We start from the raw sequence: 15,239 nt of genomic DNA on the forward strand, positions 1-15,239 counted from the left end.
CTGAAACCACACTAAAGCAAATTCGACTCCCTTCTACATGTCATATTTCACTTTAATTCACATGTCTGGTTGTATCAGTACAGAGTAACAGTGGTAGAACTGGGAACAGAAAGGAAGTTTCAGGGCAGGGCTAGCACAGACAGTTTGGGGGAAACAGCATTTATATGTTGTACCTGTTCATAAATAGCGGCAGATGTTGTTTCAATTTTATTCTACAGCAACACAAAACAGAAACTGCCATCTAAAGGAAGTCAGTGCTAGTAATTTTTCACTTGCATTTAGAGGTACTGTTGACTTTTTTTTCATTCAGTAAAAACCTTAGAATATAAAGCACCTTATTAAAGCATCTTATTACCGGATATCTTTGCTCTCTAAGGTGATGTATGTGCCATCGTACAGATCTAGGTCCCCCAGAGGCACCTTTGCTTTAATGCAGTCTGGATCTTCTTTATTATGCCTTTGTTCCAGCCCTGTGTCTCTGTCTTCATTTTCCTCTATATGAATCTTTTGAGCAACTAACTGTTTCTGTAGGAAAAAAAAAGGAAACAGAAGCATATAATACCAATTAAAGCAAAAGCTATAGTTACTATGATTCAACAGTCCAATTTTTTCCTTAAACAAAGTTCATTTGAAAAAAATCTATAAAATTCTCATTAAATTTTGGGAATACTTCCTCATCTTTTATAACATTTGTAGGACTTATCTGGATTTGGATGGTATATAAATACTTTCATTAGAGATAATACAACTTGAATGAGTCCTTATTTCTCCTGTTGTGCCTAAAAAGTGGGCTAGTGACATTCCAAATCCATGGTAAGCCATTTAGCAAAAGAAGAAATGGTTACTACAAATACATCAAATCTTTCACATTTGGCCCCCTTTTCTCCACTGTAAGACCTTGTGGAAATAATACAAAACATTGCAACAAGTCATCATCATCATCTTAACCGTTCAGTGTGGTAAGTACAACTGAACATGAGTACATGTGAACGGTACTGTACATGAATACCTGCAAAATGAGAAAACCTCATTTTTAATTAAAGTCATACACATTTGATTACATGTTACTGTGAAATAATAGAGATATATACCATAGTAGCAATTTGTACATGAAATTACAATAGGTAACTTTGGCTGAAAGTCATTCGTATACCACAAGTTGGACATTAGTAATTTCCACAGCCCATACTCTAAAAAACTTGTAAGTATTATTCTATGGACAGGTAAATTGTCCATCACCACAAAAGAGAGTATACCCCAAGCAGAAAGACTGGTTGAATACAGTCACACCAGTGGCAGTCCTGCTTATTTTCCTTTCTCTTATTTCTCCCATTCACCTCTGGTGCTCATCTAGCTTTCCACTTAGTTATCCCAATCTGATAAAACCAAAGCTGGCACAAGAAAGGGGTGCATGGCCAGAAGGGCTGTAAGCTGTTTGCTTACCTAACCCCTATTATATTTAAACTTCAGTCTATCAGTTCAAAGTTCATTAAAGCCCTTTTCAAAAGGGTGGTCTCAGACCCCTTCTCAGTAATAAATGGGCTTGAAGAAAAACAGAGATGATTTGCTCCATGTTCTTCTGAAATACAGTACAACAGAATCTGACTTTATGCGAAAATGTTAGGATTTATGGCTAACAATAGGGAATGATAAAACTGGAGACCAGTTAGGCAAAAAATTCTTGAGATCTGAAAATTTTTTCTTTCTTTCATTGAAGAACTTTGCCAATAATAAATTATTTTCCCCATCTAAAACTGTCACTATAAAGTCTATGGAAAAAAAAAATTTGAATTTTCAGAAATTACTTAGTACTTAAATATTATGCTTTACCTCCAGTTCTTTGAGGTAGTTAACTGTTGTTTCTTGTCTCATTAGTATTACCAAATCATGTGGGTTTCTCAAGTTCATTGGTGAATCCACCTGCAAGACATTTTAACAGACATTTAACAGAATGTCTTCACATCTAAGACATTCACCTAATTACAGTGATTTTAAAAGAAGGCAGTTATGTTCATTCCATCGCAGTTTGTCTGTTCAGAGGTTTTCTGTCCAGACAACTTTCATAATATGTCTATTATGAAAATCCATACTTCAAACAACATTGTCATTTGAGAATCCAACCCGTGCTTTAACTTTAAACCTATTTTAATCAGGCACACAAGTTCTAAGCATAAAAGGTAAATAAATTTCCACAACAAACATTATTAGGAGTATCTACTGCTAATAATACTAGATACCTTCAACTAAAATCACAGAAACTTATTTTGCTTTGTGACTTTAAAATTCCTCCACCATGTCCCTCAAAAGGCATAAAGTAGTTCAGCTTCAGCTCTTCTCTGCCACTCATTTAACACTCTAGCCCACCACTAGGATCTACTGCTTTCAGGATTAATAAGTAAAGCAACAAAATCAAGAGGGAAGCAAGGTGAAGACTGAAACTCTGTTACAGAAGACCATGCTACAGTTTCCATAGCTATGCACAGGAGTTCAAAGCTCCATGAAGAGGGACACCGGAGGAGTGTCACAAATGGAGCAGCTACACATCAGCCCCCAGCTGGGCTGAGGAAGCTTCAGCCCATGGCTGAAACATCCCAGCCTTGTCCTCATGCCAAACTCTGCTGTCTCACTGGGTGGGGGAAAGCCCCTGCAATTGAAGTGGTGGCGTAGCAGCAGCTGAGCTGATGTAAAGGCTCACTTTCAGGCTTGCAGCCCTGTTTCCTCCCATGTATCAGTGTAAGAGCAGTACACTGGCTGCACATCAGCTGTGGCGACCACCAGTATCTCTTGGAAGCTAACCCAAACTCAGGCTGAACAGAACCTAACTCCCTCCTGGTTGTTTTGTCTTAACTAGTAAATTGAGTTAGTTCATGAAGGATTCAATGAGCATGAGAACAGAAACAAGGAAATAGAAGTATGTGGTGACAGGATGAAAACACAAGGTGACAAGGACAGGCAACATCTCACACTTTTACATGGTCTACATCAACATGTTTTTCCTGGATCTGCTCAGTTTCCATTCAAGCTTTCAGGATACAGAACCAGCTGTTGCATGAAGATGTGAGCACTCATCTGTTTATTAGCACTGATACCTCTAAATGGGTTGTCCATCCCCATGACATCTGTGCAAACTTGACAACATTACAATTTAATGGAAATATTTGCCATATATACAGGTGCAGGTAAACCTCCTGAGCTCCAGTTCTTCCTTTCCTTGTCACCTTTCTGAATAGCTTGGATAAACTCCTGTTAGACCGTCTCACTGCAGAGAACTGCATCTCCAGCATGTTTTCTGGTCATCCTAATGCGTGCTGTCAACAGATTACACTTTATGCTGTATTTATTCTCTTGGTTGTGAGTCAGGTAAGAAGCTCCAATCTACTTTCTAAGTACTATTGACTATGAAGTCTACATTCGTTGCAAGATTCTTGACTGAATAAGGACCTTGTCCTCTGCGATATAAACACCTGTTCCTTTTACTAAACCGTAAGCACGCTTTTGGCTAAATTTGACTGAGCATTCCTTTCCAAAGCAAAAGCTGAAGTGCTTCTTTTAGTAGGGAGCCATTTTGATGGGTTATCTATACAGTCCAAACAGCTATATATAATTCATTTTATTCCTTAGCAAATTAATTCTCTTCTATCACCAGATGAACAAAAAATAATGGGCGCTACTGACACTAGCCCATTTTTACCCCATGAATTTGGAGATTATGGATTCAACTATTGCAAATAAAGGATGATCAAGTATCCACCACAATGCAGAGAAGCACAGAAAATACAATTTTTAAAAAAAGCAATGGTTTTGTTAGTCAAATATTAAAGTGTACAGCATTTTATTCATGGTCATATGTCCTATTTCCTCCTATGGGCCCCACCTCACTTTGAACTGGTTGCACACAAAGCCAGAGGTATGCACTGAATGTAGCACTGGTTTATGCCTCATTTGATAAAGAAACTACTGTGGTATGTGCAAATGAATGAGAGATGAATTTGCAAAGAAAATAAGTTTCACTGTGTTTAAAGCACTTCATCACTCATTCCAAAACAACACTGCTCATTTGACACCTAAAGGCTGCTTGCATGATACTACACAGTCACTGAGGGCAAAGTCAACAATCAGCTCCACTTTCAGTGACAAACAGCATCTGGGCATACATTTTTGGAGAAAGTTATGCAGGCGTCACCAATTAGAAAATCTTATTCTGAAAGATGAAGGGCCTTGGCTTATCACTCATTCAGAAACAGAATGATATTCAGGGTTGGTTTGTTTTTAACTGTTGGTAAGACAATTTCATAAGAGGTCTGAATTTAGTATTGGAGAATTTGGAGTGGTATGCTACCAACCCAGTGTGTGTGTGTTAACAGGAAAGAAATGCACTAAGTACCACACTGCCATCTGCCAACTATTATCTGGCAGCAGAAACCAAAGTTTCTGTAGTCAACAATCGAACAGCAATATCACTGAATTAATTCATAAAGTTACAGCGATCCACCAGGAAATCGTTTTTCTTTAGTCTTCAGATTTTTCCCTTCCACATCTGACTCAGTTTGTCACCAGCAAATAAGTACTTTTTAAAAACAGCAGAATCCTTCAGCCTAGTAGAAAGTTAACCTTACCAGTGTGTAAACACAAAGCTCCTAACACAGAATTTTAGTAGTTGTACTGGGTTTGCATGGCAAGGAGTGCCTTCTGTGAGAGGCTGCCAGAAGCTTCCCCTAAGTCCACCAGAGAAGACTCCAGCTGGCTCCAAGACGGACTCGCTGCTGGCTGAGCCCATCAGAGACTGTGGCAGCGCTGCTGTGATAACACATTTAAGAAGGGAAATTAAGTTATCGTGGTCAGAAAAGAGAGAAGTGAGAATATGCAAGAGAAACAAGAATGCTCTGTAGATACCAAGGTCAGTGGAGAAAGAGTGGAGAAAGTGCTCCAGGTGCCAGAGCACAGATTTCCCTTGCAGCCTGTTGTGAAGAAGACAAATGAGGCAGGCTGTCCCCTGCAGCCCACCAGAGAGAAGAGATCATGTGCAGCCTAGGGAGGACCTCACACCAGAGCGGGTGGATACCAAAGGAGGTTGTGAACCTGTGGGAAGCCCACAATGGAGCAGGATTTTTGGCAGGACCTGTGGCCCTCCAGTGGACCCAGACTGGAGCAGCATGTTCCTGAAGGAAGGCATCTTGTGGGAAGGACCCTGAGCTCGAGTAGTTTGTGACAGCCCATGAGAAGGAAGTTCATGGAAGACTTTCTCCTGTGGAAGGGACATGACAGTGGAGCACAGGAAAGAGTTCTTCCTTGGAGGAAGCTGTGGTAAAACCACTGTGTGATGAACTGACCACAATGCCCACTCCTTGTCCTCCTGTCCTGGGGAGAGGAGCTAGGGAATCAGGAATAAAGATAATTCCAGGAAGAAAAGGATGGGTTGGGGGAAGGTATTTTTAAGATTTGCTTGTATTTCTCATTACCCTACTCTGATCTGATTTATAATACATTATTTCCTCACGTTGAGTCCATTCTACCTGTGGTGGTAGCTGGTAAGTGATCTCTCCCTGCTCTTATCCAAACTCTTGAGCATTCGCTTGTATTTTCTCTCTTTCCTCTGTACAGCTGAGGAGAAGAGTGATAAAGCAGCTTTGGTGGGCACCTGGTAAGCTCTTCATTATCCCCTTCTCTGTAGTGACAGACAGATGGCTTTTGAACTGAAACGTATTCATCTCAGATCCAGTCAGCAACACTGTGAAGACTTACAGTACATTATCCAGCTTTTTACAACACACTTCCCTACATCTAACACATTTTCTTCACAGTGCCAGCCATTTCTACAGCAGGAAAAAGACAAAGCTGATGTACTCAGCTGGGAAGAGCACCAATATTGTGCTTGCCATTGAGAGCAGTAATGATACCTCATGAAGAACACAGTAAGTTGCAAACAAAGGTTTGCATCTGCATAACTTGCACAGCACAGACATGAGCAGCAGCAATGGTAAAGATAAGTGGGAAGCAGGATGTGCTGAAATCAGAAAGACACACTTTAAGCCCTGCAGGGCTTGTCACACATGGATGCTCACACTTCCCTCATGTTGCCCATGCTCAAGTTCCACCTAGCATCTTCCTGCCTTCCTGTGCAGCCACATTTCCAAGCCAGGAAAATTATACTCCAAATAAAAACAAAAAATATCTCAGAACTTTCCTGTGAGTTGCTGCTTATTAAAATTCAAAGAGATGGCAACATGCCCCAAAGATTTGGAAAAGCCCTCAGAGTTTCACTCACCTGTCAAATAATTCTTTAGTCAGAAATACAGTAGTCCAAACAAAAAGTATTTGATGGATACCTAGGGACTGCTCTGGATTATGCCCCTTCTCCCCCACAACAAGACTCTAGGTAGATTTCAGAGGATACTGGTTTCACTCAGTCTCATGTCATGCTTGTGCTCTTACAAACACTTGCCACCTTCACCCCTTCATGCAAAGTCTCATGCCTTGTCACCTGATTGAGGAGTCAGAGGACTGAAAAATACACAGATACTGTAACTTAGATCATATTTTTCAAAATGTAAGCAACTCTCCACAAGGCTCCTCTGGGATGAAAAAGAACAGGCATCAGCCTACAGAGCAAACACAGCCTCATGGTGTGCAGAGTGGAGGCTCCTGCACCAGAACAGATGCTTTGTCCAACTTACTCATTTTTAACTCAGTGTTTGGCCTGATGGCAAGCACCACATTCATTTAATCTTTCTCCAAAGTGCTGAAACTGTGACATGCAAGATGAAGCACTTGAAATGCAAGAATTTGACTTCAATTCCAACACAGTAAACAGAGGGAAAAAAGTTGTGCTGAAAAGCTTTCTTTGAACCTTTGACAGCTACTGTAGTTACACTGCAGAAAGCCTGCCAGTAAAACACTTTTAGAATAAGTGTTCTCTGTTCAACTTTGCCCAAAGGTGAAAGTTTCTTTATAAAGCACAGTTCAAATTTATTCACTGTCACAAAGTACACCAAGAACCTGATTCAGCAAGAAACACACAGAATTTGTGTAATGAAAAAAGACAACAAGTTGAATCATACCCTGAAGTTTTAGAGTTGCCTATGTTACCTCCATATATCAAAGTCTTTCAGCAATTTGACTTGCAAGTTTTGCCAAACCTTCCAGCATATTTTTCCCAACAATCCAGCTACATTGCACCAGGAAGTAAATTTTTAAATGGTGGTCCATGAATGCCTCAGTCAACTATTTCTAAGTAAGGTTTTTTTTTTTTTTAAAAAGTACTGTGGAAACACCACTGTTAACTGAGGCACAGGAACATTAAAATCAGAACACCTGTTACTGCCTCTGCACATCCTAAAAGCATTAGACTACATACAGAAGGTAGATTATTAGAGAAAGAAGCTGGAAAACACACTGTATCACATGATGGTGTACAGAAAAATGAGCTCCCCATATTTGTTTACAGGCAGTGGATGTTTTGTCACTGTACAAAATACAGGCAATTCACCCCTCCAACAGGCTGGAACTTCTTGCTGTCTTGAGTGGGAGCCAAGGATCTGAAAACTGGTGCTTGCCTTTTGGTATATTCTTGCTGTCTTGAGATACTTTACACTCCAACATGATGCTACATGGCATTTCTGAGGAAACTGCAAAAAAACCTGTATGGGTTTCAGTGCAAGACAAACTACAACACTGGAAAATAAATTCTTTGACTCATCTAAATGAGATGAGCAGGCAATGTCAGAAGATACTTACTTGTTCCAAGGGATGTCACTGAAAAATCCACACAGAAAAATTATGTTAAAATGAGTTTTTATAAGTATTGAGCTATTTAAAAGCTTACTGCTGCAGAACCTGTTAGCACTAGACATTTTGATATTATTAATACTAGCTGGCCTACAGGGAAAACACAAATTTTAAACACTTGTAGCACTTCAGAAATAAAACCTAACAAAGCTGCAGTATTACCTCTGCTCAACTGAGATCACACAAGCTATGAATATCCTATGTAAAGGATCTAAATGCATTAAAGGGAAACAAGACTTTACTTGGAACACCATGTGCCCAATGTGTTGTTGATCATACTTAAGGGTAGAAATTTCCAACTTGTATATTCTAGATAAGGTTTAAACTCTTCAGTAGTCATACACTCAGCTAAATCAAAACAAGAAATGGAGAGATCATTCAGATATACATCCATAGTGAGCAAGTACTTTTTTTCATAAAAGCAGACTGGTTCTTGATGTCTGCACACTGCCAAATCCTAAATTCAAGTGTTCTAATATTGAAAACATAGACTGGAAGACTAGTTATTAGACTTAGCTAAAAAAAGATACCTAAAAAAGATTAACCCTAAGCAGTAATTTTTTCAGCAAATGAACAACAGAAAACCCATTTTTTTTCTACTAAACTTTGAGGGAAATTACTTTATTCAGCAGTGTATTTTTAAAGCAGGCAGACACATGAGATAACAGTAGATTTCAGAGTCTTGCTGACTGCTCTTTTGGGCTTTGGTGGGGTCTTCATGCAAACGTGAGCTTGGGCTAATTCCAAGGCTACCTTTTAGCTGTGAAGCTCACAATACAGGGAAGGCATTCCAGGTACAAAGCATAACTTCCACCACAGAATAACCAGTTTTGAACAGTTCATTCACATCATCTTTTCAGATTGTCCAACCCTTATTTCAAAGGTGACAGAAACAGAATGAGAGACCAGGAAATTGAAGTGTGAGGATCCTAAGAGAATGGGACCTGGGAACTATGTCCAGAGGACAAGGGCTTTATGAAAACACCAGGAGCTGAGGAATGAGCAGGACATGCCTACACATGGTCAGAGCCACCGCTACAGCATTCTGGACTTAGAGCCCAAACCACCTTGCCATGCTCAGCTAAATCTTTGCACTAAAGTTTCTCTGCTACCAGTCAATCCTGGCATAAGATGACCTGCTGGGCCGTGGCAGGTGTGAGGGGCATGGCCACCAACAGCTGCAGCTCAGCAGCCCTTGGGATCTACCTCAGCTCCTCCATCTCAGATGCAAATCTCTGACTGCTGAGTTGAGAGCAGTGGAAGCTCCTTCCCCATCCCGCTCCACTGAATGAAACATTTGCATTTCTGATGCCACATACAGGCTACCACAAAGCCTATTTTTATAAATTCAGATCTAGTCATGATGTTCACTATGACAGGCTGTGCTCCCCTGGGAGCAGGCAATGCTGCTGAAGTGCATTTCTAAATCTTGGGACAAGGACATTAAACAACTCAGCCATTCACTACACAAAATGTTCAGGTTCAAAAACTTTTTATAAACTTATGTAAAAGTAGAAAATTGAAAAAGTTTTTTTCCTTTTAAACTACAGTTTTTCATACCACATGAAGCCTGTGGTCCTCTGGCAATCAAGAGAGAAGTTCTAAACCAGAACAAGTTTTACTCTTCTTGAGGAAAACCTTACCTATACCTCAGAATCATCCTGCTTCAGCTCATCACCCTGAAGTTGAATAACATCTAATGAACTACAGAACACACAAACCAACCAGTCCAGGTATCTTTGCACACCCTCATAAGGCAGAACTGACAACTGTTTTGGGGAAGGCATGGTTCCACCTTACATACTTCAGTGAAAATGAATATTTTTTTTTGTGTATGTGTGTGGTTTTTGTTGTTGTTGTTTAACACACAATAGACTTGAAAGGATAAGAAATTAAGTCAAGTAAGAGTTTATACAACCAAGCAAACAAACCTTCAGAGTAAGGGCAAAGCAAACATTCACCTGTCATTTTCAAGACATGACTGAGCAATTACTTAGGGTATTACAGAAGATGCTTTTGTAAGCAGCAAATAGCTTTTTATTTGGCTGCACTGGAATTTCAGCTTTCCCTGGGTTTGGATGGCTGCTTTTCCTGTATTCTTGGGCATATGGACCACTGCTCTCATCTCAACCTGTTAGCACACATGTGCACCCAGATGCCAGACAGAGTAATGCATTAACTAGCTCTAAAGCCATCTACGAATCAACTTGCCTTGCAGCTGCTTGTGGTGCATTTGCACTCAAATCTGCAACCAAATGAACAACTGGTAGGTTGTGTCACCCCTCTCTACTGCACCAAGCCAGAGTGAAGCACACTACAGCACTGCAGGAAATTCACACATCACATTCATTCAGCAGTGGTTGTCTTAGTCTCAAATAAGCTAGCCAGTACTGCTCTTTGACTCTGCTCTCTAGATAATCTCTTATGAACTTCGAAACATATGACAACACATTAAAACTAGCAACTTTTTGCCAACTCAGATTCCTTGCCAGTGGCTCTTTGCTCCTGACAACACTTTGCCAATCCTGCTTTGGATCATCTGCCTGGAAGGTTTCTGTGCTTCTTTTAGTTTAATTACTCTGACCTAACTTTTTCAGAGTTTACAGTAGTCCACAGAAAGACAGTCCTTTGAGACCCCACTAGCTTACTCAGTTTTAATCACCTCCATCCAAGGAATCTCTAGAAAGACCCAATCTCAGTTTTTGTATGTCAGGTCTCTGAGCCATGGGAGCAGTTGGTCCCCACCATTAAAACCATGAATAACTGTATTTTGCATTGCATTTATTTTGACAACTGTCTGTCCTCTCTTTATGCTAAGTTTCTCTCTTTACTTGAAGTACACTAATATTTCTGTAGAGTGCCTAGCTTCCCTACTGGCAGACAAGCACTGTCTAAAATCAGTTATGTATTAGCCTGAACTTTATACTGAGTTGTGAAATGGCTTATAAACATGTGCACTGAGCAGATATAATCTCATTAAAGAAAGACGATTACTCAGTCGCTGGCTTTGCAAGAGTACACACTTGAAGGTACACTCAGACTAAAAGAAGAACATGAACTGATCCAGAGAATGATGTCTTTGATCTGAAAACCAGCTACTAGAGCAACAGACACAGTTTGATGGCTTTTTTCTTGATGGCTGAGACTTTGAAATACTATATGCACTGCTAGTAATTTGTTTTGTCATTTAGAAGTGCTCACTAGAACCTTGAACAACAGTGCCTACTTAGCAAGTACTCCTATTTACTAGAGATCTTGCTGATATATGGAAAATTGTTCTGTGTTAATTTTGCCAATTCTGCCAGATTGTTATACCACTAGGAAATCAAGTCTGAGTCAAGGTATAGCCGTGGTCTTGTGCCACAGAAAAGTCAACCTCACTTGAATGTAGTCTCATATTAAATGCTTGCACCCTTGCTGTGCTCTAAGGAGAAACAGTTAAGAGAGAATTTAGGTCAAATATGTATAATAATCTCACCTTTCTTCCCTCTAACACACTTCAGCAACTATATTTTATATTTAGGTCAGGATCTGTGACTCCTGCTGTCAGCTCCTCATCCACAGTGTGCTTTGGTAACAAGGAGAACAAAGCTCACAGTAGCAAACTCAAAGCTACAAGGAAGTCAGTTGTCACTGGGGCTCATCTGCATTTCCACAGATAGTGGCTCATTTAGCAGTAGGAATGTCTGCGTCTTACTATCAATTAAGTTTTGCCTAAATCCTAATTATATAGGCTTCATTCAGATAAACTGAAGTAGCTCAAGTGAAGACCAAGCCTGTACCTCTCTAAAAAGCTGGTAATCTTTGAAGATATGTTTCAGATTTTAAGAATGCTAATATTTCCAAGCCAATTAACATCACCACTCTTTGCCACCAGCAGCCACTTCCAATCAGAGACAGCTGTGCTGGAAGCATTGCAATGAGCAGTGCAAGGTCCAACAACGGCTGACCACCAGCAACATCCCTCAGGGATCAATACCAATCGTTACTAACACAGCTCTTTACTACTGACAGCAATGGAAAAGAGCCACAGGCTTGGTGCCCTCTGCACATATGGGGTAGTGTGGCCATTGCATAGCTGCAGCAAGACAAGGTGGTGGAGAATGGGCTGACAGGGAATCAACATGTCATGAAGTCAACAATGGCAACCACAAGCCCATGGGATACAATAGTCCCATACAGCAGGAAAGGCTGGGGCTGAATGAAAAACAACATCCCAGAAATGGCATTTGGGCTCTGGTGGGGAGAAAGCTGGTGGTGAGGCAGCCAACTGCACCCTGGCTGCAGCAGCAAGGCTGGAGCCAGCTGGGCAAGGGTTGTGATCCTGCCCCTCCACCAGGCACTCATGTAAAGGCACCTGCTTCAGCTTTCTGTCCTCTCTTTCAGGGCCAGCAAAGCCCATGCGAGGTGGTGAGGGACCTAGAGCACATAACCTGCCAGAGGTTCCCACTGCCAATGAATCCCAGAGTATCTCAAGTTGGAATGCACCCAAGAGTTCTCACGATACATAACAACTTAATGAAGAATATTCTGAAAAATTAGAGCAAAGGAACTGCTCTGCAGTGAAGCTTCAGGCTGTTAGTAAGTTCTTGGTATTAGGAGGAAAGCTTAAATATTTTGGAATATTGATAAATCACTTATGAATCCTCCAAGTGCTGCTGAGATGCTCCTTGAACTCTAACACATTTGGTGCTGTGACCATGTTGCTGAGGAGTCTGTTCCAGTGACAGACCACCCTGTCTGTGAAGAACCTTTTCCCAGTGTTCAGTCTGAACTTGCCCTGGCACAGCTTCATTCCACCTCCTCTGGTGTCTTCTCACCAGTCACCAGAGAGAGGAGATCAGCACCTGCCCCTCCACCGCCTTGCTTGAGGAAGTTTTAAACTTGGACCAAGTTGAATCAGCTGAGTGAGCTCAGCTGCTTCTCATAGGTCTTACCCTTGAGAGCATCCATCCTCCTGGTTGCACTCCTCTGGGAGGGCACAGAGTCTAGGAGTTAGTTCAATATCCTTATCTTGAGGCACCCAAAACTGCACACAGCACTCAAGGTGCGACTGCACCAGTGCAGTGTAGAGTGGGACAACAATTCCTGCCTGTTGCTGGACTGGTGAAGACTTACTTTTGCTATTAACTATTGAACCACTATTACATTTTGGCACTTAAAACAATATTGAAGTTCACTAAAAAATTTGTCTAGTGATGCCCCAAAACACAAGTGGAAAAAAAGTGAAATTCAGAGGTGCCATGCAGAGTTGGCAACGGTAATAACCACAAATTTAAATACCATTTTCATGAGAGCCAGGGACATGACAGTGACAGATGCCAAAATGCATTTAATTATAAAAAACTCACTGGACAATTCACATCAGTACATTCCAGGTACTGAAGAATCTGGCTCCTCATATTCCAAGTAATAACATATTTATAATTAGAATTTCCTTGCTGGAAATAGGTGAATTAATTTTGACCCTGTAAGTAAGAGAAATTACTCCACATATGCTGTTTTCTCACCTCACCTACAGGCTTTGAGAACTTGACAGAGGGAACATGGGAATGCCCATGGGAATGCCCCTGCTCACAAAGCATTTGGAACTGTAATAGAAAAGACTAATGTATAGCAATAGTACAGTGGAAGCTTCTACCTGTACCATCAGTTAGCTGACATCATGAAATACCATTCCTTAAAATCAGTAATGAATTTAGCTAATAAGATTTTCAAGCCATTTTACCTAATTGGATTTTTCCAACTCACAACTGCTTTTCATGCAATAATCAAAATCAACACCTGACCCAAATTTTATAAGATACACTCAGTACACACACACGGATGCTTCCAGACCATTATCATGTACTTGCAGCACTTCCCCACCACATTAAGTGGGGAAAGGAGATAAGATAGCACTGGAAGTGTTGTCATTAATTAATTTATTATTAATGTGGGTGTTAGAGTGCCTGGATCCACCCAGACAGCCGAAGTGCCCAAGAACTATAAAGACAGCAGGAGTTTCCTGCAGAGAAAAGTCTGCTCCACCTATCTGAAGACCTCAATGCATTTTGACAGGAAAACCTGACAAAAAAATCCTCACAAATGGAAAGTGATAACGAACATTCATGTCTCCACTCTTCTGCACAACGGGAAGGCCACACTGCTTGCTACAGAGATCAGCTCTTACACTCCAGAAGGAAACGGACAGATCTGACACAAAAGTAAATTTCCAGTGCTGCTCCCTTTACAACAAAGGGGAAGGCAAGCAACAAGGCTCTTAGGCTAAGAAAAAGCCTAAACATGAGATACAGATCGACTCTTTGAAGCCGCCTAGCGAAGATGAAGCACAGCCCACTATCAAAATAAGACATTTTGACTAAACCCACAGGGAGTGCGTGTGCTCCTGCACCGAGCACACACGCCACTGTTTCAATTTCCTACTCCAGCAGGAAGGAAAAGCGGCCGGGTCGGGTGCGGCTAGATGTGAAAAATCGCAAACTCACTGACATCTCCTCCCCCGGGGGTGCCCGGGCCGGCCCCGCTCGGCTCCCGGCTGCGGGCCGGGCCGCGGTACCGCTGCTTTCGCCACCAAAGCGGGACCCGGCCTCGTGCCGGAGGTTCCCGGGAGCGGCCCCTAAGCAGGAACCGCTGCGCCCAACAGAGTTCCAGCCGAAATCCATCCTCGGCTCGCCCCGACCCACCGAGCCCCCCTCCTCCCCGTTGCCTCGCCCCGGGGCTCCGGCGGATGCAAGCCACGTTTCACAAGCGACGCCAGCTCGCCGCGGGAGACCCCCGTGCCGGGGCCGCGGGAGCGACCGGCACCGCCGCCCGGCTGCTGCAGCGGCTGCGGGAACAGGCGGGGCATTCCGGCGGGCCGAGGTGCCCCGTGCCGCACAGCTCGGGGCAGACCGCGGCTGTGGGTGAGCGGCGGCACGGACAGGGGCTCTCCGCGCCTCCGCAGCCCGGTGGGCAGCGCCCCGCGTCCCTCGGGCCGCTCACCTGCTGCTGGATCTTCCCGTCCTCGGTGACCACCCAGTGGGTGGTGGCAGCGGCGGGCCGCGTCCCCGAAGCCAGCAGCGAGCACAGGCCCAGGGCCCAGCCGGAGAAGACCCATACCCGCCCCAGCCCGCCCCGCCCGGACGCTCCAGCCGCCGCCATCTTCCCCAATCCCGGCCTGCTCGCACCCCCCGGAAGCGGAACGGCCGCCGCCGCCATTTTGGGAGCGGGCGGTGCCGCGCGCTCGGGCCGGTGAGGCCGCGCCGGGGGGTGGGGCGGGGGCGGGCCGGAGCCGGGGCCCCAGGCGGCGCCGGGCGCTGGCGGCCAGAGCAGCCCCGAGGCAGTCCCGGCCCGAGGGTTGGCACAGCAGCGGGGCACGGCCCTGGAGCACCGTTATGGCACCGGGCACCGACCGCCCCGCGCAGGGAGCGGCTCCGGCTAAGGGCGCCTTCCTGCACCCTGGCAGCCGCCGT

General features: G+C 43.3%; 1 protein-coding gene across 1 annotated transcript in view; it reads right to left on the reverse strand.

Moving 5' to 3' along the window:
* TTC17 (tetratricopeptide repeat domain 17) overlaps positions 1–14,985 on the reverse strand; it is a 56,006-nt gene extending 41,021 nt beyond the window's left edge. The window contains exons 1-3 of the mRNA XM_033062609.1: positions 14,770–14,985; positions 1,831–1,920; positions 356–525 (exon numbers count right to left, since the gene is read on the reverse strand). Of these exons, the coding sequence (XP_032918500.1) occupies positions 356–525; positions 1,831–1,920; positions 14,770–14,985 (476 nt within the window). The remainder of the gene's footprint in view (positions 1–355; positions 526–1,830; positions 1,921–14,769) is intronic.
* Positions 14,986–15,239: the final 254 nt, after the last annotated feature.

This window comes from Catharus ustulatus, chromosome 6, assembly GCF_009819885.2.
Source record: "Catharus ustulatus isolate bCatUst1 chromosome 6, bCatUst1.pri.v2, whole genome shotgun sequence".
Classification (NCBI taxonomy): domain Eukaryota; kingdom Metazoa; phylum Chordata; class Aves; order Passeriformes; family Turdidae; genus Catharus; species Catharus ustulatus.